General features: G+C 38.2%; 1 protein-coding gene and 1 long non-coding RNA gene across 7 annotated transcripts; both read right to left on the bottom strand.

Moving 5' to 3' along the window:
• Positions 1 to 351: 351 nt before the first annotated feature.
• On the bottom strand, positions 352 to 3,513 carry LOC122064478 (DNA mismatch repair protein MSH6-like). 5 transcript variants are annotated; one of them, XR_006135724.1, is made up of 3 exons: positions 3,304 to 3,513; positions 795 to 2,675; positions 352 to 712 (listed from the first exon to the last, which is right to left on the bottom strand). XR_006135724.1 is itself a non-coding variant. In XM_042628184.1 (2 exons), the coding sequence occupies exon 2, from the start codon at positions 1,622 to 1,624 to the stop codon at positions 1,094 to 1,096; it is 531 nt and encodes a 176-aa protein (XP_042484118.1). In that variant the 5' UTR covers positions 1,625 to 2,675; positions 3,304 to 3,513; the 3' UTR covers positions 352 to 1,093. The 5 variants fall into 5 exon arrangements, 3 of the variants coding, with proteins under 3 accessions (XP_042484118.1, XP_042484117.1, XP_042484116.1); XR_006135723.1 differs by having other exon boundaries at positions 352 to 838; positions 953 to 2,675; XM_042628184.1 differs by having other exon boundaries at positions 352 to 2,675.
• Positions 3,514 to 7,013: 3,500 nt separating this feature from the next.
• On the bottom strand, positions 7,014 to 8,894 carry LOC122064475. Of its 2 annotated transcripts, XR_006135722.1 has the most exons (5): positions 8,487 to 8,894; positions 8,247 to 8,381; positions 7,951 to 7,999; positions 7,709 to 7,857; positions 7,014 to 7,392 (listed from the first exon to the last, which is right to left on the bottom strand). It is a non-coding gene; the product is annotated as an uncharacterized LOC122064475 (long non-coding RNA). The 2 variants fall into 2 exon arrangements; XR_006135721.1 differs by having other exon boundaries at positions 7,951 to 8,381.
• Between the last annotated feature and the right edge of the window lie 11,865 nt (positions 8,895 to 20,759).

Genomic DNA, 20,759 nt, shown 5'->3' with positions numbered 1-20,759 from the left:
AAAAGATGTCTTTTAGGACTAGTGCTATGAAGAGGAACGAAGCACATACACTTCCCTTGTTCGAGGGTTGAATATTTTCATTTTTTGCATTTGGAGTGTCCTTGTGATCAGAGGTGATTTTTCCATTGCTAGTGGAAATCCATCCAGTCATATTCCAAGTATCTGCATGATCCAATATATCAAATGGGAACTGATCCAATATGTAATACACTGTTGATCTTTATAGTCCAACGGTCCAACCACAGATTAAACTCTAAGCACCAGAAAATTCTTGTAAAAGAACTACACGAATAAGAGGGTATAATCCCCTGGAGGGAAAAAAAAGTCTAGAACCATACCTGGTTGCAATGAACCAAAACATACAATAATATAGAAAATAATTCAGACAGTTAATGGCCAAATCTAGAACTGATACAACTTTCCACAGGGAGTTTGAATAAATACAGAACCAGGCAATTGATGAAAATAGCTTCCATACACACCAGGAAAAAAAAAACTGAAAAGGGTTTAATTGTTTTCAAAGTGAACTGCCTGCAAAGCAATGTCAGCAAAAAACCAATGATAAGTAGGATATTAGCTTCAAAGATACAGTAAGTTCCAAACAGATCCTTCCACTTATTCTAATTATTGCTATAGAGGAGCCTCGTGCACTGGGTAAGCCCTTTTTTACAATGAATGAATGGTAAGCACACAGGATGACAGACCATAAAACCTGTTAATTAGAACAGTTCCAGAAATAAATAAATAAAATACATATATTAAACTTTCAAAAAGGCCAATGAGGCAAACCTAACCAGGAAGGTGAAAACTCCTTTTCAGTAGACCAGCACTTCTCTTCCTGCCAAATGTATTGACGTAAACTTAAACACAAGGTACGAACAATGCAATTTTCAATTCTAAACAAAATATTAGTTCCAATACAAGAATACTTAGCATCAGCGCTTTCTTGCACCTTTTTTGACAGGATTGTCCCGGCATTACGCATTAGCCAGACTTTCCTCTCCAGTGGCTTGGTCATCTGATACTGTCTGCGGATCAGTATCAGAAGTCCTTCCATCAAGCCCTTCACCTGAGGCAGTTTCCTTCCGCAATCTTACATCATTCTCACTCTGTTTATCAGGTGACTGTGAACCCTGAGGGTTTGCCTCTCTTCTTCCAGAATACCCTCTTCCCCTGACTCTGCTGCTTCATCTCCTGCAGCTTCACGATTTTCAATTTTCTGCTTCTCAAGAACCTCATAATTTTCTTCTTTAGTGAGAGGTTTTGCTTGAGAAGTCTGAACTTCAGATGTTTCCTTGCTCTGGTCACTTGCTAGTTTTGAACCAGTTTCTGTCAGATATTTCTCATAACCAACAACTCCAGATCTTTCCTTCTCGATTTCCATATCTGTCTTCTTCTCCTCGACCTTTTCAGGAAGCACATCAGCTTCCATGTATGCTGGTACCACTGTCTTCTCATCCTCAGTATTTCTTTTGACTTTCAGTATTGCCTTTCCCTTCTTTACTGCCTTTGATGTTTTTTCTCCCTTCATCTTTCCCTTCTTTTCAAATGGTTTAACATTATCAATCTCAGTAGCATCCACTTTTGCAGAGCCTCCACTGGCCTCACTGTGATCAGAACTCATTTCTTTTTTCCCAGGATTGTGATGTTTCTGAAAACAAGACCACACAGTTTTGTCCACATCAATTTCACCAGTCTACCATCTTGTGCTCAATTTTTTCTCTGAGTCTGTCATCAGTGTCCAAAGCCATATTCCCTTCCTCTTCAGTTATTTTTCTATCCTGTCGCTTTGTACGCCTTTTATTGGCGTCCTTCGAAGGTTTTCTATTCATAGCAATAACCCTTTTCACTGGTTCAGAACTCTCTTGCTTTTGCAAAGTATTTGTTTCAGCAATTTTCACTCTATCAGATTTTCCAGGAAGTCTATCGACCTGCATATCTGCAGCCATGGTATCATCCTCCATCATCTCACTATCTTCCACGATCTGCTGCTTTGAACTCCCTTCTTGGCCCCTTGACGACATGCTTTGCTTCATTTTTTTGTCTACTGTTTCAGACCTATCCATCATGAGTAAACCCTCATTTACAGCGTCTCCACTCCCCCCACCATCACCTGGAATCTCAGGATAAGGCTCATATTGGGAAAGTATGGTGAATGCCTCACTTGGTAATATCTCAAGCTCAAACTGCTCTCTAATCAAATTCAACTGCTCCTTGTCACCATCATCGTACACAATACTGTGGAGCTTGTTCTCAATATTAAATGATTTAATCTGACCAGCAAACCATTTCTTTGAATCAGGCCATAACACCTTTATCCTCTTCCCAACAATCCTGTCCAAATCATTTTCTCTCAACAAAACCATACGAAAAGAAGGTGTATCCTTCCTTCGGTGGAGTATAGATGACTCCACGTCAAGTGACAAGAAAAATGACTCTACCATCTCCCTGTCAGCACCTCTTTTGCGCTTCTTGACAGGAGTTTTAGCCATCTCCACAATCTCAACCTCACCCTTAGTTCCCTCCTTGTTGCTGGCTTCCACACCTAGTGCTTTACCAGCAACAGACTTCTGCCGTTTCTTCCTGTTCACCATTCTAGAAACCAAGAAAGCTAAAACCCCAATTCCAATCTTTCAATATCAGCCCCAGAAGGAAAATCAGATAAACCTGGAAACCTGCAAAACCTAAGAAAGGCTTACAAGGTTCCTTCATCCAGAGATAGGCATGGAAATGCAAAAACTCATAATTCAAAGAACTCCTCCAAAACCCAAACTCTAGAACCCCAAAATCCCCATATTATATACTCTTAGAACATCCACAAGCCAATTACATAATAAAAAAACAAAAAATAAAATAAATAAAATAAAACCTAACTCTGTAAATACCCACATAAATCAATAATCTCTCTCAAGCCACCTAGCACAATAAAATCACATAGAAAATCTTGACCGAAATAAAAAAGCATCAGAAGGGGATATTAGAAACCCTAAAATGAAGAACATCAATATAATCTACAAAAACCTAATATTATTATATCAACCCATAAGACATCAAAGATCAAAACTCACAGTGAAAGATTTTTCCATCAAAATTATCATTAAAAGATCCCAAAGCATGCAAAAGAAATACTAATTTCTCAGCTACTCATCTACATCAAACTAAAAACTAAAATCTAAAAAACCCTAACACCAATATCTCAATCCATAACGCATCAAAGATTAATAAAAAAAAATCCATGAAAATTACCATAAAACGAACACAAAGAATGCCAAAGAAACCCAGTTTCTTAGATGGGTCAGTTACCTCTCAAGATCTGTGTTTCTGCTTCGTTGCAGTTCGCATTTGCAAACTGGGCTCTTATATACATGAATGTTACAAGGAAACAAGCCATGTCAGCTTCAAAAAAGCAGGAAAGTGAGGGAGATTACAGACGTGTCGAGGTGTGATTGGGTTTGACAGGATGCACTGACGGACTTCTTAAGGCTAGAGGTACTAGACCTACTGGCGGACAAGAATGAGATCCTCAAAGCTCTTCCACAGTCCCATTCCCTCTGTTATATATGGAATTCCCTAATTCGATGCATTGGCGGGTGTTTTCTAAGCTTAATTTTTGAAATACAAACGGTTCGACCGGACTTTGGTGTTTGATGCCAACCAAACAGGGAAGTCCGAACCATGGTTTAAAATAGTACTATCAGGATACCCAAAAAAACAGCTCAGTCGTATCGGCCGAATCAGATGGCTTTGCCCTCTATTTTGATTGATAATCTACCCCTAGTTAGAACCATTCCACCGATATATTCAAACTGATACTTGTCTTTAAAACTATGGTTTGAACCAGGCAGGCCACCTTAAGCCTTGATAACTGTAGGCCACAAATCCTAAGGTTGATTTAATAACCTCCAAGCAAGTTTAACCAACAAGACCTTGTCATGAGTAGCACAACTTCTAAAACCTAGCCCGCCTTAAGGTTTGAGAAGACACAACGATTCTCAGAGGAGATGATTTTTTCGTTCATCAGTCATTAGATCTTCATTGCCATTCACTATCTCCCTACAAACGATTTTTGTGCCCCAAACCTAGCAAAATCTCGTAAAAATAGAATCTAATTAGGTACAAACTGATGTTGAGAAATGAAAAATAGGCATCCAATATGTAGGAATAGATTTAAGAACTGATTTAATCAAAACAAATCTCTCAACATGAGACAACGTAGGGGCTTTCTATAAACCAATCTTAAACCATACAAGGTAGCAACATTATTCCAAATCACTTTCTTACCTTTACCAAATGGTCATTGGTATTGATGGCTGCCAAGACTAGTCAAATTGACATGACCCAAATCTAGACTCTACTAAGGTCCCGTTTAATTTTGTTTTCAAAAACGGTTTTTCTATGCTCAAAAACAGAAAAACACCTCAAAAACCATTTGATTTTTCTATTTCGTTTAACTTGTTTTTGGAAATAGAAATAAAAATTTATACCTATTTCTGTGTTTGAAAGCAGGAATAGAGAAACCAGTTCAACCTATTTTTCTGTTCTTTGAATAAAATAGAGGGGAAAAAATTCACAAAAATCCCAATAGATTAGGCGATCTACCCAAGCCTTCTCACAAAATCCCGACAGAAGGCATTGCTCTCCATATCTCGCTACAACTCTCAAGTGGCGAGTCCAAAGGGAAAGGCTGAAGGTGAACATGCAACTCCCCTTCTCCGCTCATCTTCATCCAAGCTTTCATAGTGGCAGCTCCATCTCCAAGCTCTTAAAGCTCAAGGTTTCTAAAGCTCTAGATTCCCTATAGTTCCAGTAACCCAACGTTGAGGAACTCTCTCATCTGTATAGTTCCTAAAGCTCAAGGTTCGTCATCCTGCATCGATCAGCTAGATTCATCAGTAGTATCTCTACCTGCAACTCCACGGTCATCATGCAACCCATTCTAGAGTTTTTGCTTTGGCCCTAATTTCTTCTCTGATAATGGTGGGGGTTTGGGTTTTTTTTTTTTTTTGTTTTGTTGCTATGTTGATTTGTGTTAGTGGTGAAGTGATTGCATTTGAAACTAAAAATTTCATTCAATTTTGGGGTTCTGATTGCTTTATGCATCTGAAACTAGGGATGCATTTGAAACTGAATTTTTTTTTTTGTCTGGATATTTTTGAAACTGGGTATGCATCATCAGAAGCCCTTGTCCTTGCAATTGGGTATGCATCATCTGGATATTTTTGAAACTGGGTTTGCATCATTAGAAACCCACCTTCATTTTTACTCTGCATTATCAGAAGCTAGCATTTTTTCCCTTCTTCTTGCTGGGTTGTCTTTGAAACTGAACCCATAATAGCAAAGTGAAATCTTTAGAAACACTCTCTAGACCAAAACTTCATCAATTATATGAACAAGCTGAGGTAACTTAACTAGAGAAAGACCATTCCCTTACACCAAAATGCTTTTGATTAGTAATATAGTAGTTTTCTCTCATGATCAATTTCACTGTGTTTTCCATTTGTCTTTTATAATAAACTCTAAACCCGGAGATTGTTCTTGAGATGGGTCTTAGCTCTTCATAAAAGGAGAATCTTTGCCCCTGCAAAAAGACAAGGATGAAATGAGTTTTGATTTAACCATTGTCATGAAACCAAGCTTTGAACATGGACTCTTCTCCTTCAAATAGATTATATATATGCAAGAGATCAATTAGCAACTAGTTACTGTATCCACTGTTATTTCTCCCTATTTCCTTCCAATTGCTACGTAATTAATTAACCTGCAAAAAAAGTGAACTTTACTACTACAAAAGCTTTTATGCATAAGATCTCAGCTATAATGCTTCTTAATCAAGATCCCTACCAGCTCCTACTCTTAATCATGGCCTTGGATCAATCTTAATTAGTGAGACTCATTTACCTACAACTCCAATGTCATGCCTTCACTTGTGAGTTGCATTTCTACAACGTCGTGCCTTCACTCATGTCTTGAACTCGACTACACTATTGAAAATGTTTCGGGAAACAGAAAAATCAAACACTTTTTTCAATTTCAAAAATTGTTTCTTAGCATAGAAACGGCAAAAACAATTTCTGCTATTTCTAGACATAGAAACAGGAGAAACAAAATCAAACTGGCCCTAAGTGTGAATCTTTTTTTTTTAAGGAAAGTTGGAGTCTATGGGTTTTTTTGATAGGATTTTTTATTGACACCTTTTAAAGTGTCAAATAATTTGTAATCATATTTTTTTTTGCCCTTTTAATATAAAACAAAATTTTTCAATAGTTAGTGTCGTTTTATATGTGTACTTGAAATATATGCATGACAATGATCCCTTTTAATAATGACCTAATGATATATCACTTTCAACTTATTTTTTAAAATCCTTTTATACCTCTATCTTAGAAGATTTTTTAAGAAAAAAACCTTGTAACCAGTTTAGCACATGTTTAAGCTCAGGATAAAAAAAATATAGGAGCCAATTCCATGAGATCAGCCAGCATTACAAGTATAAAAGAGGCTCCATTGAGACAAAATGGGGCTCTCAAATCTGGATAAGATCAGAGAAGACTAGTAATAATACTGCTATCACTTTCATTACAAAGAGAAATTCAAAGCAGCACCTCAAGAAAGAGTTTACACCTCAACTCTCTTTGCATACATAGCATATCAGTGATACCATACATCTTCACTCTCAAAAAATATAACTTGTTGCCCATCAGACCTAATGCGATACAGGCCCTCTCTCTCCAACCCCTAAACCCTCCCAACAATGTTGAAATTTTCTTCAGCCACCAAATCTCATGTACTTGAGTTTCAATAGGGAAAAAATCGTCTGCAATTCTGATCTCATACAATTCCGTGCAATACCACCTTCAGAGGGTGACACGTGTATTGATACCAATGCAATGGTCCAGATCTGATTTAAATGCATCTTCACTGATTTAATGTTTTATTAGTTGTACCAGATCTTGACCATTGTATTGGTATCAATACACGTGTCACCGCTTGAAGGTGGTATTGTACGGAATTGTACGAGATCGGAATTGCAGACGATTTCAACCCTTTCAATAGGCCATCTGTACATTCTCTTCCTCTAGAGGCCAGGATAGTCAAAGTCAGTAGTCCACTGTCAGGGTTGTAGTTGAATTCGGTTCCTAGGTACCCACAATGCACTTCAGTGGACTCTAACAAGAAGGTGCAAAACCCCCCACTTCCCCTGACTTTGGAGATTATGGTTGTAGTTGGTGAAAAATTCTAACTGAGCAAACTTGGATACTTGGATGCAACTTCAGCAATAAACAGTTCCGTTTTCTAGTTAGTAGACTTCTGAACTTCATACTACACAAATCCACTGGAGTTGAACATGTCGAGCAGGCCTATAGGTTCAATGGAGATGCTGGATGTGATTGCCTGCATCAGAAAGAGCAAGGGGATAAGAAGGAAATCAGCTTTATGCTAGCATAGGCACATGAAGTTAATCAAATAAATCTAGGAAAATTTACCATGCCACCCCATGGAAAATGCCACTATTAACAAATCACCCCACCCCTTAACTGACAATTAGAACCAGATTCCCTATTGATAGTCTCTGTTAAGTGTGGATTTGAATATACCATTTTACCCTTTTGCCTAAAACACATAAAACCCAAACCCAATGTACCCTAACCCTTCACCATGGAGAATAGAGGACCAAACTCGCATTCCAGTAATCGAGCTCCATCCATACCCTAATCCTTCTTCCTTGCGATAGTGCTCCATCACATCAACTGAGCTCCATCCCTGCTAGCGAGTGTGGAAACTACCCCTTCTTCCCTGATATTGTGCTCCATTCCTGTGAGTGAGCTACTGTCCATTGCTGCTAATTACTCCGGCCACCTGAGGATGCATCAACCAGGGGCAAAGGTAAGTTTTAGGGTAATATATAGCCTTAATAGAGAGTTGCAGTTTTAGGGTGATCCATGCCCTAACCTTCCTACGAAAGCAAATCTTCCAGGTTCAGCCAAACTTAATATTCGAGCTTCAACCATCCATGCAATGAGACAACAAACTAATGTTAAAAATGGAGAAGAGGGCGAAGAGACAGATGAGAAGGTAGATTTGGACACAGGGGGAACCCATGTTGATTTGGAGAAGGTCCAGTAACAAAAGAATCATTGAGTTCAGGCCAGAACTGGGGAACCCGATAGTGAAATCTAAAGCTTTGTTCCAACTAAATAATTTCCATTGATAACAGCAAAAGAAAAATCACATAGCATATTTAGTACCATAACAACATACTCCTCTAATGGCGTACGCTAAATTGATTGATTCCCTAGGATCATCATTTGAAATGGATAGGAACTCCTTTTCTCCATTGGCATGGCTTTTCCACCAGTCTTAAGTTCCATTAGGGAACTAACCTACAAAAACGAAGGCATAACCTAATTACTCACTCAGGAACCCTAACAACCCAGATGTTTACTGAGTCTAGCAGACTCAAAAGGCAGAGAATTAGGATTCTTAACCTGTCAACTTCAGGTCCACTGATTTTGGATGCAGGCGGAGAGAGAAGAATCTAAAAGCCAAATCGGCCCATGTTTTGGATCCTGGACATTTTTCTTACCATTGTATAAATAAATCCGATCCTTTCTGTACTCATCCATTTCCATTTCCTCATTTCATTCTCACCATCTTTCAAGTAAAAGGAACCAGCGATTTTGTTACTCGGTTAAAGAAAACAAACATCTCATTGAATTTCAGCAAGAAGGAAGGAGATAGGGTTTTGCCTTGTTCTTCGATTTGAGCACAGAGAAGAAAGAAATGATATTAAGGGTATTATTCTTCGAATTGGAGAAGAAGAAGGAATCCTCCCCGCTAGTCGCCGGATTCTGGTCGCTGATTTGTAGCTCGATTTGGGCCACTGTTGTGTTCTACGATTTGGGGAAGAAGACGATGGAATGAGAGTGAAATAAGGGGATACGAAGTAAGGGGCATACTTGGTAGTTTAGTTTAATGAGGGTATTTTGGAATTAAAAAAAAAAAGATATCCAGCTGATGTTATACCTTAAGGTATATTCCTCAACAGTACTGACGGTAAGGGGTCTTGTTCTAATTGTCATTAATGTAAGGAGTGTTTTGTTAATAGTGGCATTCTCTAAGGGGTGGCACTGTAAATTTTCCATAAATCTATAAGAAAGGAGAAAAAACAAGGGAGTGGAATATACAAAGCCCTTGATACAAATAAGTCATTTAATGAGGTTATTTTATTGTAAATAAGTCTTGGGTTGCGTTATGTATATGTTGGACCTTGATCCCACGGGTTTTATTTGTAATGGACCACTTTAATAGACTTAAAATATAGATAGAAAGTAGAAAAACGAGATTTAATTCATTAGTTTAGTTAGTCCTATTTTGTGTCTATATCATTTGTTATTTTGTTTCCTAATTAGAAGATAGAGGTAGTTTCTATTTTGCATTAGTTGCTATTTTGAATTAGCTTCTATTTTCAAAGAAGTTTCTATTTTGTAACTTAGGTTATTTTCCTTTTTATCATTAGTTGTTAGTTTCTAATTTACTCTTACTTGGTTAGCAAGTTAGAAGTTAAATTAGAATGTTTTATTTTCAACATTAGTTATGTCACTTCTCGTTCTCATAGAACTGGACTGGTGATTGGGTTCCCTCCGGGTAACTCAAAACCACCAGAATCATTTGATACAGTAACCACAACACAGCAAGCCATACAGAATCAATGGAGTATAATAATACAAATACAGCGGAAGTCTTGTCTAACTGTTAACCTAAAATTCCCATATACTCTTGATACCCAAATTGTTATACATAAAATATTTACATGTGGGCCCGTAGACATGATATTTACACAAGAAATAACAATTTAAATATCGAGAGCACAAAAAATGAAAATATACTAAAAATAATAAAAAAAAACACATCAAGCAGAATCTGCCACTATTGCCCAACAACACAACTCTCACATGGGTAGCTTTCACTGTGATCAAATTTTTTGAGTGGGACCTGGCACGGGCTCCTCTACTGAATAACCTGCAAAATCATAAAAAAAATGTGTATACACGAGGGGTGAGTTCACTAGCTCAGTAAAAGAAAAGAAAGACGCACACAAATAAATACAAAGTGAATGATATTCTATACATGAGATTCATTTTAGTCCTATTCCACCTAAACAAATCATTTTAGGTCATAGGTAACGTGCAACTCACAACCACAGTGTGTGTATGCCCCAAGTCCGAGATGTGTTCTCCATCACGCGATACACCCTAAGGGTTGTCGGAGAAGGCCCACCGTGAGCACTCAGAAAAGTAAATCGTGGCCGAACCACAACAGAAATTAAAAACAGTACAATTGACTCTCTGAATATATCACCAAGGTTTCCAATTGTCTTAATGATCAGCCAAGTGTACTTCTAACCACCACGGTGGTCCGCGATCGATGCTTCCCCCCAGTGATAACTTAACATGTAAACTCATGTTGGGAAGGGTCGTAGCACGAGAGTTTATGAAATCCTAATCACATGCTCCTACATGAGATAGTACAACTGCATAGTTCTTCCATGTCCCATTCCATGGTGAACCAATGCATTTGTTTCCAAACCGACTGAGGCATCTATTGTAGAAAATCTCACACATGTTCGGTAAACCGGCATCATGTGCATCACATGATAAATCCATTCTCAAGATGCAACATATAACAATGCATATAGAATTTAAACTATAACATGTTCAGTTCTAAAATGCATCATTCATTCATCAACCATATGCATGAAAATGACAATCAAAATGTCAATATAGTTCATGAATGTAAGGGATGCCAAAAACATTCCACAAATTAAGAATCAAAGTCCTCTCCCCACTCACCAATTTTCGTAAAAGAATCGACACTCGCAGTACGAGTAAAATCTGCAGTGAGAGGATGAGTTTCTTGAATCCTAGTACAGATAAAGGATTTAGAAATACATATAAATCGGGACCATAAATGACGTAGGATATTGTCACTATGCGAATAATAGCGTAAGGAAGATTGTCAGCGAATTTGGATTCAATCGAAACTCATTTGGGCTACAGGTAAGTCATATAGGTGGGTTAGGGAACCCACCAGTTAAATCTGCAAGACCAACGAGTCATACAGGCGGGTCAAGAACCCGCTGATAGAACCAGAGGCGTAGGAGTGACTGGTAGGTCACACCGGCTGGTCAGGCACCCGCCAGTAGAACACGAGGGCACATGTGTGACTGGTAGGTCTTCACCGGCGGGTCAGGCACCCACCAGTCTTACCTGTCGATTTTCACAGATTTTGCTGTTTTTCTTCCTTCTTCCATTCCAACACTTGGAACTCCATTGGGGTGATTCCCACTTCATCTCTCCCACCATCTAAGATTTATTTACTGGATTTCATTATGGATCTAAGACAAATACAAAATTTGGGGGAAGAATCATACCTTTGCTTGTAAAAACCCCAAATCTTGAAACCCTTTTCCCCAACTCAAATGCCACTTCAATAACCTCCAATCTTTGTTCCTCTCCTCAAATACTTCAAAGAAAATCACACACAATGGCTTTGTTACCCTCTAGACCAAACATATATAAAGAGGGTTTCATCAAACCTCGAGATTCATGGTATTACTTACCTCAAAATGAAGATCTCAAGTCACCGAATACTATTCCGACATGGAAAAGCGAGGTGCGGCTTTGGAATCCAAGGGGTGAGCCCCCTTTCGCCTCCTTCTCTCCTTCTTCCTCTTTCTCCCTCTTCTTTACTCCTCTCACCCACTTTTGCTAACAATATAAATGAGGGAGAGAGTGTGTTATAGCTATTTATACCCCAGTGTTATAAATATCTTGTAAGACCTATTCGGTTTTTCCTATTTATGGACCAAAACACATTAAATCGCATTTCCGAGCGATGTAGCTGATATCTTTGGGCATACAAGACCTCATTATGATGAGGAGGTCGAAATGCACAAGCTCATCTAAGCTGGGCATGCTGGGGTTCACAAAACCCCAACAGGTGGGTCACACTGGTGGGTCTCGCACCTACCAGTGACACTCACCAATTGGCCAGACAAACCAACCTTGCTGTATTTTGGAGGAAAACGGAGTCTTAACATGTACTTCACTCCCGCCACATATTATGGGTCAAGTTCCTACCATTCAACTACGATAGCGTACATTTCCTATTCATACATGGCCTTATGATATGTGCAAGGGCATGGCTTAGGCTTGTGGATCATCTTGGGTACCGGCTCAATCTCATCCGACCACCCCGCATTGATGCCACCCTTGCCATCATGTACCACAAGCCATCAGCATTAACCCCTTTTGGTTCAGACCCTATAAGACCAAACCGAACCAACCAATCAATAAACCGAGGTTTAAAGAGCAAGGCTCTACAAGTTACCTATTTTATTATGTCTTTGTGTCCAAGCAATGTAAGGCTATTTAAAGCCCATCAATTTTAATGAGAAAACAGATTTGAGTTAAAGAAAAAAAGATGGCTTATGCTGTTGTGTTGTGGGATGCAGTTGGGTGAGATGCCCAAAACCTAACCTTCTTCTTCCTCCTTCTCAACCCTCTATTGATTTTTTTTTTGTTTTTTTTGTTTTCCTTTTATTTGTCTGCTATGAGAGAGTGTTTGAGAGATAAAACCAAGCCTATTAGAGGACATTTTCTCTATTCAACCAGAATTTCAGATCCTGCCTAAGATTAGGATCACTTGTGATTCTAGTTCTACATGAGCCCCAAAGGTGGGGAACGGCACAAAGCAGGAGGAAACAAACCTATGGGGAAGGGGGAATCAAAATAGACAGAGGTAAACCCTAAGAAACACCAATAAGCATGTTCTTTGGGGTGTCGATACCTGAACCATGAGGGGTCCTATTGAGTTTGGATGTGACATAAAAGTAGATGACATTCCAAATCTTATCAAAGGATATAGAGTCAGAAGTCCATCTATAGAGGTTATGCTCCATCCGAATATAGTTGATGTTAGTACAAAAGGCGAGCTTTCCTATAGTGTCACAGATAGATCTACCAGCAGAAGTCATGTTAATCCGAATCCATTTTCTCTGAAGGGGGAGGGACCTTCTCCGGGTAGACTAGCATTTGGCAAAGACACGCTTTCAGATGGAGGAAGAAAAAGGGCAATCGAAGAAAAGATGACTAATATTTTCGGAACTATTCCAACAAAGGCAACATGATGGAGGGACAAAGATGTGGCGGTAGATAAGAAAGGCCTAAGTAGCAACGCAATGGGAGAGAATTCTCTAGACAATGAAGCTATGACAAGGGATACCGGATTTGAACTAGACTACCTTGTGCCAAGGGATAGATGGGCCAGAAGAACGAACCAGGTTCCAAGTAGAGAAGGAGGGGGACCAGATTACCTTATTAGCTCTATCAATTCTATCAGGACGAGTGGGAGGGGGAGGGAAAACCAAAAAGGAGAGAGTGATGGGATGTCTAGGGGGGGACCAAAATCTATTAGAGATGATTGAGGAAACAAATGAGTCCTTAGGAATTCAAAAGGAGTAAACCGATCTGGATCCTTCTTGGAGGAGGATACCATCCAAGTGCTAATTGTCAAGCCAGAGGGAGGTGGATGCACCATTCTTGATACATGAGTGGATGGTTTGTAAGGCAAGAGGCCTAGCATGGAGAATGTTACACCAAACCCAAGAGGAGTTCGGGTTAATGGAGGTGGTCCACAACACAAGAAAGAATAAACCTAGCAGACCCAATGATACGAGGTTTGGAGATCAGCTTCCAGATAAGCTTAAGAATTCCAGCGGAGTTGGCATCTTTGATCCTCCTTAAACCAAAACCACCTTTAGACTTAGGAAGGAAAAAAGAAGACCTATTAAACAAGTTAGTGCATATGTTTTTGAATCTTTAACCATTAGTGATGTTAAACTACTAGATAACTGGTACATCAGATTTACTTTCTTTTTATGACTCAAGTTCAAAACTCCTCTCTAGTTATCCTTATCGATGGATCCTCAACTCAGGTAACCAGTGATGAACTTGTCTCTCATACTTCTTGCATGACCTTCTCTTTTGTTCTTGATGTTCCAAAATTACCTTTAAGACTTTTATATGTTAATCAACTTACTAAATCACTTGATTGTTCTATTACTTTCTACCCTTTTTATTGTGTCTTTCAAAGCCTTCATACAAGGAGGACGATTCATGGAGGGCTTGAGCAGGATGAAATGTACTACTTAGATGGCACCGGACCTTCTACAATTGCTACTACTACAAATGGACATTCTCCTTTTCAATGGCATCTTTGACTTGGTCATCCATCTCTATTAAAGCTTCAGTTAATGATGACTAAGTTACAAATCAGTTCCTACTTTTGAGTGTGAAGCCTACAAACTTGGAAAACATCATTGTGCATCCTTCCCTCTTCATAACGTGTCCAAAATTTCATCTTTATTTTATTTAGTTCATTCGTACATTTGGGTCATTGTCGAGCTCATAATAGATTGGAAATTTCTTACTTTGTCAGCTTTGTGAATGATCACTTCCTTTTAACTTAGGTTTACTTGTTAAAGGATTCATCTCAATTTTTCACCATGATAACAAACAACTGGCAAGAAATAAAATCTCAGTTTGATGCCTCTATATAAAACATTTCGTTCTGATAATGAACTTGAATATACTCAGACTGAAATATCTGATATTTGTTTAGCTAATGGTATGGTTCATCAGACTAGTACACCCCTCAATAAATTGGGATGGTCGAACAAAAAAACAGACACTTACTAGAGGTCACTTGATCCATGATTCATATGCACGCCCCAAACATTTTTGGTATGATGCGATTCTTATTGCCTATTTTCTTATTAACAACATGCCCTCTTCTATTTTAAATAACCACATTATTTTTTCTATTCTATATCCCGATAGCCTCTTATTTAGTTTACATCTTGCATCTTTAGTTATGTTTGTTTTATCCATATTTCGTACACTCCAATAGTTAAATTGTCTACCTGTGCAATCAAGTGCATTTTTTTTTGGCTACTCTAGCACACAAAAAGAATAAAAATGTTTTAATCCTGTTACAAACAAACAACTTGTTATTGTTGATGTTACGTTATTTGAGAATACCCTTAATTACTCTGCAACTCCTTCTCTAACTCCTCTTGCAGAAATTGTTATTGGTCTACATCTTCGAGTTCCTGTGCCACTTAATCCTACTGCAGCTCCGCAAATTACCAAGACTTCTAAGAATATATCAGCGGCGAAAGAAGGCTAGGTTACCATCCTCCACTACAAATCCTGCTCAGCCCAATTCTCAATCTGATCCTGGTACTAAGGTCTCACTTGACATCCAGTTGCTCTTCGAAAAAAGATACTCACTTTTGTACTCAGAAACAAATGAATGTGTATCTCATTTTCTCTGTTTGTAACCTTGCTTCTTCCTTATTTGCTAATTTGGTTCCGAAAGAGATTTTCTCTAACCCCGGGAGGAAACTAGCTATGAAGATGGAAATTAATGTTTTGTTATCTCAACAGAAATGGACTTTAGTAGATTTACCTCCTATTAAGGACCTTGTACGATGTCGTTAGGTATACACACTATCAAATACAATCCTGATGGCTCTATTGAATGCCTTAAGACGTAATTGGTAGCTAAATGATACTCTCAAATTTACGGGGTGAAATATCTTAAAACTTTCTCTACTGTAGCACGTTTTTATTCGGTATCTATACTTATTTCTCTAAAATTAGGCTCTGTCAAATATTTTCTGTTAAAGGTTTGTCTCTCAAGGCATTCAACATAGCCATTATGATTGTATTTGATGGTGTACACTCAACGACATCGCATAAGATCTTTACTAGAAGGTAAATCTATTAGAGTCCATGTCTGTCAAGATAATAAAGAATTTCTGTTCACATAGCTACTTTCCATCCAAGATGAGAAAAAGCCTCATGATGGCTTTTTGGAACAAAATTAGTAGATGAGGAAGAAAAGTTACGGAAAGGAGATGGAGGATGAGAAATATACACAAAATGTTCAATAGGATATGCAGACATGCATTTCTGAGTAGAAGAATGAGTACCTTTTCAAAGAGAAACTGGTAAGTCAAGAGAGACATCAGTACTAGGATCAGATTGAGTCATGGATTGAGCAGGAATTATAGTGGTAGATGATAACCTATCCTTTTTCGTCAATGATATACCTGAAGAGGAGGCTTGGTAACTTGTGGAGCCATAGTAGGAGCAAATAACACAATAACTAGAAGAGGAGGACCAATATCGAAATTTTTATGTGGAGTCAAAGGAGTGGTAGAGTAATAAGGTGTATTCTCAAAACATTTGTTTATGAGGAAATTAGGAATGATATGTTCTCTAAGACTAGAATTAGATTTTGCAGATAGTACTGGAGGGCCCCTGTTGATGGTAATGCCGAAGGTGGGGGTCCTTCATTACTAAGTGATTATTGATGTACTCTTTTATTTTTCCTTTCATTAATACAATTCTGACTTCTAGCAAAAAAACAGGGTCAAAGCATTTGTACCCCTTTTGTGTTGTAGGATGGCCAAGAAAAATAAACTTGCATGTTCAGGGAGACAATTTATCAATTTGACGATTCATTATATGAACAAAAGAGATACAACAAAAAATACAGGGTGACAAACTAAACAGGAAACGTTAGGGTATAAAATAGAGAAATGAACTTGATTATTTAAAACAGAATAGGGCATACTGTTAATAAGAAAATGGGCAGTAAGAACAACATCAAACAAAAAATTTTTACACATTCATATAAATCATAAAGGATTGAGCAACTTCCAATAAGTGTCTATTTTTTTAGTTTAGCCAACTCATTTTGTTGAGAGACACATGAACAACTAGTATGCTGAATCATACTATTAGCCAAACAAAACACAAATATCTCACTCTGAGTATATTCAAGAGCATTGTCAGAATGAAATTTAATAAAAACATCAAATTGAGTATGCAATAAACCCATGTTAAACGGGAATAATCATCCACAAAGCTAACAAAGTAAGAAAACCTAACCTAGTACGAACTCAACAAGGACCCCAAATGACAGAATGACCTAAAGAAAACATTGATGAACTTCTAGACACCTACAAATAGGGAAGGACGCGCGATAATGTTTCCCAAGTTCGCAAGCCTTAGCTCAAGACTAGAGACTGATCCGTAGCTAGGAACCATCAACTAAAGCTTGGATAGAAATGGATGCCTAAGACAAAGATGCCCTTAAAAAGGGGAAGTTTCACTAGAAGTAGGAGTAGCAGCAGTAAAAGGTCCAATGCCATTGAAGTAGTAAAGTCCATACTGCTCAAGCCGTCCACCTGAATTTGAGGCTAAAATTTGACGGCTTCCCTAAATGCCGACAGTGTATAAGGAATCTCTCATCCCACACCAATCACGACAAGAGAGACGTTTTCAACAACAGGGTACCCACAAAATCACATAGGAGAGAGGGTGGCAGTGCGGGACTCACATAATTAGGATGTGAGAGGGCATGGGAAAGCATCCCATACTATTGGCATGTGGATCTTTTTCACTTCCTTAAATATCCAAAAGTCAAATTTACCTCATCATTCTTTCATGTGATAATAGCATGCTACTCACATGATTAAGTATTTACTACCAGGAAACATAAGCTCTATAGTATACTCCATAACCAAGAAGAAGAAACAATAGAGAATTGACCACTTACTTAACGTGTTGATTTTGCTTTGCTTTGTATATGGAGATCTTTAGACCAGGCACTTGGCCATTGTTTTTTTCTTTCTTTTGAAACTATGCATTTTCTTTTATTCCCGTGAGTCTACAAGCAAATCTGCAACATCAGTTCAATTGAAAAACAATTCAGACAATAGTTTGGACCTTCTAGTAAAAATAACACAAGAGAACTTCATGCACTGTATATAATAGATAGAGATTAGAGACTCAAGAGGGCACCGTCCCAACTCTTCCTTGTCCATTGTTCATGTGACAGAACTTGACCTAGAATACTAGGATCAAGGAAGAAGAAGAAGAAGAATATGACTCAGTATCCACCCATTGTGGTCCAGCCTTGCAATGTATTCCACCAGTTGACTGGACACTTAATTTCCCAGGGCCCAACATCATTGAATGTTTAGTGGAGTCGCGGGCAAAAGAAAGGAGGGCTGGCGGATGGTATTCGTCATGGCGGGACGAATAATGAAAACAAACCCATTTAGCAACATATTGATAAAAAAGGGATGAATATACTATCATCCAAGCAAATATAAAGAAACAGAGCCAAGATTGTTGTTATTAAGCCATTTTTTCCCTTACCTTTTTTGTTTGCACTAGATGGGTGGTGGAGGTATACTTTAGTGCCACACATCATCCAAAAGCTTATTTTCTTTTCCAACTGATCCAACAATTAATCATCATTATGCCATCCTTTCCCTCGATTGTTGGAGGTAGACCAGTGGTCTTACCTTTCGCCATAAAGGACCAGTACCGAAACAGGTAAGACAAAGAATCAATTAGGCCTTATACTTGCCAATTAGTCCTTCAATTAAAGATGTGAACATAAAGCAAGGACATAAAAGAATGCCAGAGGGCTATACCCAAAGCCCTAAGTAAACCTTCTCCTTAATGTTTAGAGACTACTCTGCTACCTTGCATTGCCAGTGAATCCCCCATGCTGAGTAGAAGCAACTTCACATGAAAAGATCTAACCATTCTAGCACATTAAGATCCTAATATTACCAAGTTCAACTGGGTGCTACATTGATCTGGCCCTTCTCCTCTAAGAGAACAGAACTTGCATTTGAAGATGGGCTCTATCTCTGAGAAAAAAGAAACAATGTACAGAGCTGAATCTATGTAAACCCAAAATCATGTCCATGTTGCCAAGTGGTCCCCCAGTAAGTTGTCATAGCTTCTTTCTTAAAATTAGGATTGCCCACATACCATCACTAAGCTGTAAAAATCTAAACTAAGCTCAACCCAAGTCACAATGTGTCCCAACAGAAACCAGCAAACGGCATTACACTCAAAATAGATGAACCCTCTAGGAAAGACATTATTGGATGGATAGAAGGCTACTTAAAGAGAGAGAAGGTTTGTCCAATGGATAGATAGAAGGCTACTTCTATAGGCTGCTAGTCAAATGGGTAGGGCTCAATTGGATTTCTTGGATTATATCCTTGAACTCCATATTTCACGGCTTGTTAATGGGTTTCATGTTTCAGGTTCTTAGATTTATGATTTAAAGTTGGAAAAAAGGCATGTCTCCCCTATTGTCCTGGCTTTTAGCCTAACTTTCCTCCTTAATGGCTTGGTCATCTGATATTGTCTGTGGATCTAAAGTCCTTCCATCAGACCCATCATCAAAGGCAGTTTCCCACTTCACCAAACTTAAATCATTCTCTTCATCTTTCCTTATCTTTAAATGGTTTAACATCATCAATCTCAGTATCATCCACGTTTCCACAGTCTTGAATGACATCCCTGCCATCAAATCCATTTCCTTTTTTTCCAAATGATTGCAATATTTCTGAAAACAAGAATTCACAACATCTTCAGCTAATTAGAAACCCTAAAACGTAGAACAGAAATACAATCTGAAGAACCCAAATACCATTTTCTCAACCCGTAGGACATCAAAACCTATAGGTAATCCTTTTCAATGGGAATTATCATAAAAAGAAAACAAAGCATGCCAGACACACCCTAATTTCTCAGATGCCCAGCTACATCAAACCACGATGTAAAAAATCCAAACACCAATTTCTCAACCCATTAGACTTCAAAGATCAAATCTTATAGTGAAATTTTTCCATGGAAATTACCATAAAACGAACCGAAGCATGCCAAAGAAACCCAGTTTCTCATATAGTCAGCTACTTCTCTACAGCTGCGAGTCTTTTGATATAGCTTGGGTTCCTTCTATGATAATTTCCACCCGGCGAAATGTACACATTTTCATTTCACGTGATAAAATGGATATCATGTAAGATTTGGAAATATAACAAACCCTTTTGATAGGGCCATAAATAGGCTTTGATCTTTGATGTGTTTTAGATTGAGATATTGGTTCTAGTGTTCTGTAAATTGTAGTTTGATGTAACCGAATATATGAGAAATTAGGGTTTTGTTGATATGCTTTGGGTTCTTTTTAGGGTAATTCATGAAAAATGTTTCACTATAGTTTTGTCATTGATGTCTCATGGGTTGAGATATTGTAGTTAAGGTTTCGTGGATTGTTTTGATGTTCTTCATTTTAGGATTTCCTTTTTCTCTCTTTGATGCTTTTATTCAGACTAAATTTTGTAAATGGATTTTTGGAGAAAGAATGCTATCAAGATGCGTAGCATACACTAGCGTCTCCCTGTGCCTATCTTTCCCCATCTAGGAAAAGACGTATCATTGCCCCCTATGGGGAGGAGAGAGATAGACACATGTAATGCTAGTGTACGCTGCGCAACCCGAATATTAGTTAGAGTTTTTTTTTTTATTGAATTTGTAAATGTAATAAGAGTTTATGACTTAGGCTATCCTTGATTACAAGAGAATGAAAAATGAAAATTCATTTCACGTTTGCTTTTATTTGGACTAAATTTTCTATATGCTTTTTGGGACAAAAAAATGCTAACAGCATGCGTAGCATAAACTAGTGTCTCCCTGTGCCTATCTTTCCCCATCTAGGAAATGACATGTCATTGCCCCTTATGTAGATGAGAGAAGAGAGATAGACACATGCAATGCTATTGTACGCTACGCAACCCGACAATATTCTTTCTCTCA

This window comes from Macadamia integrifolia, unplaced genomic scaffold, assembly GCF_013358625.1.
Source record: "Macadamia integrifolia cultivar HAES 741 unplaced genomic scaffold, SCU_Mint_v3 scaffold1665, whole genome shotgun sequence".
Classification (NCBI taxonomy): Eukaryota; Viridiplantae; Streptophyta; class Magnoliopsida; order Proteales; family Proteaceae; genus Macadamia; species Macadamia integrifolia.
This window is presented reverse-complemented; position numbering and strand designations above follow the sequence as displayed.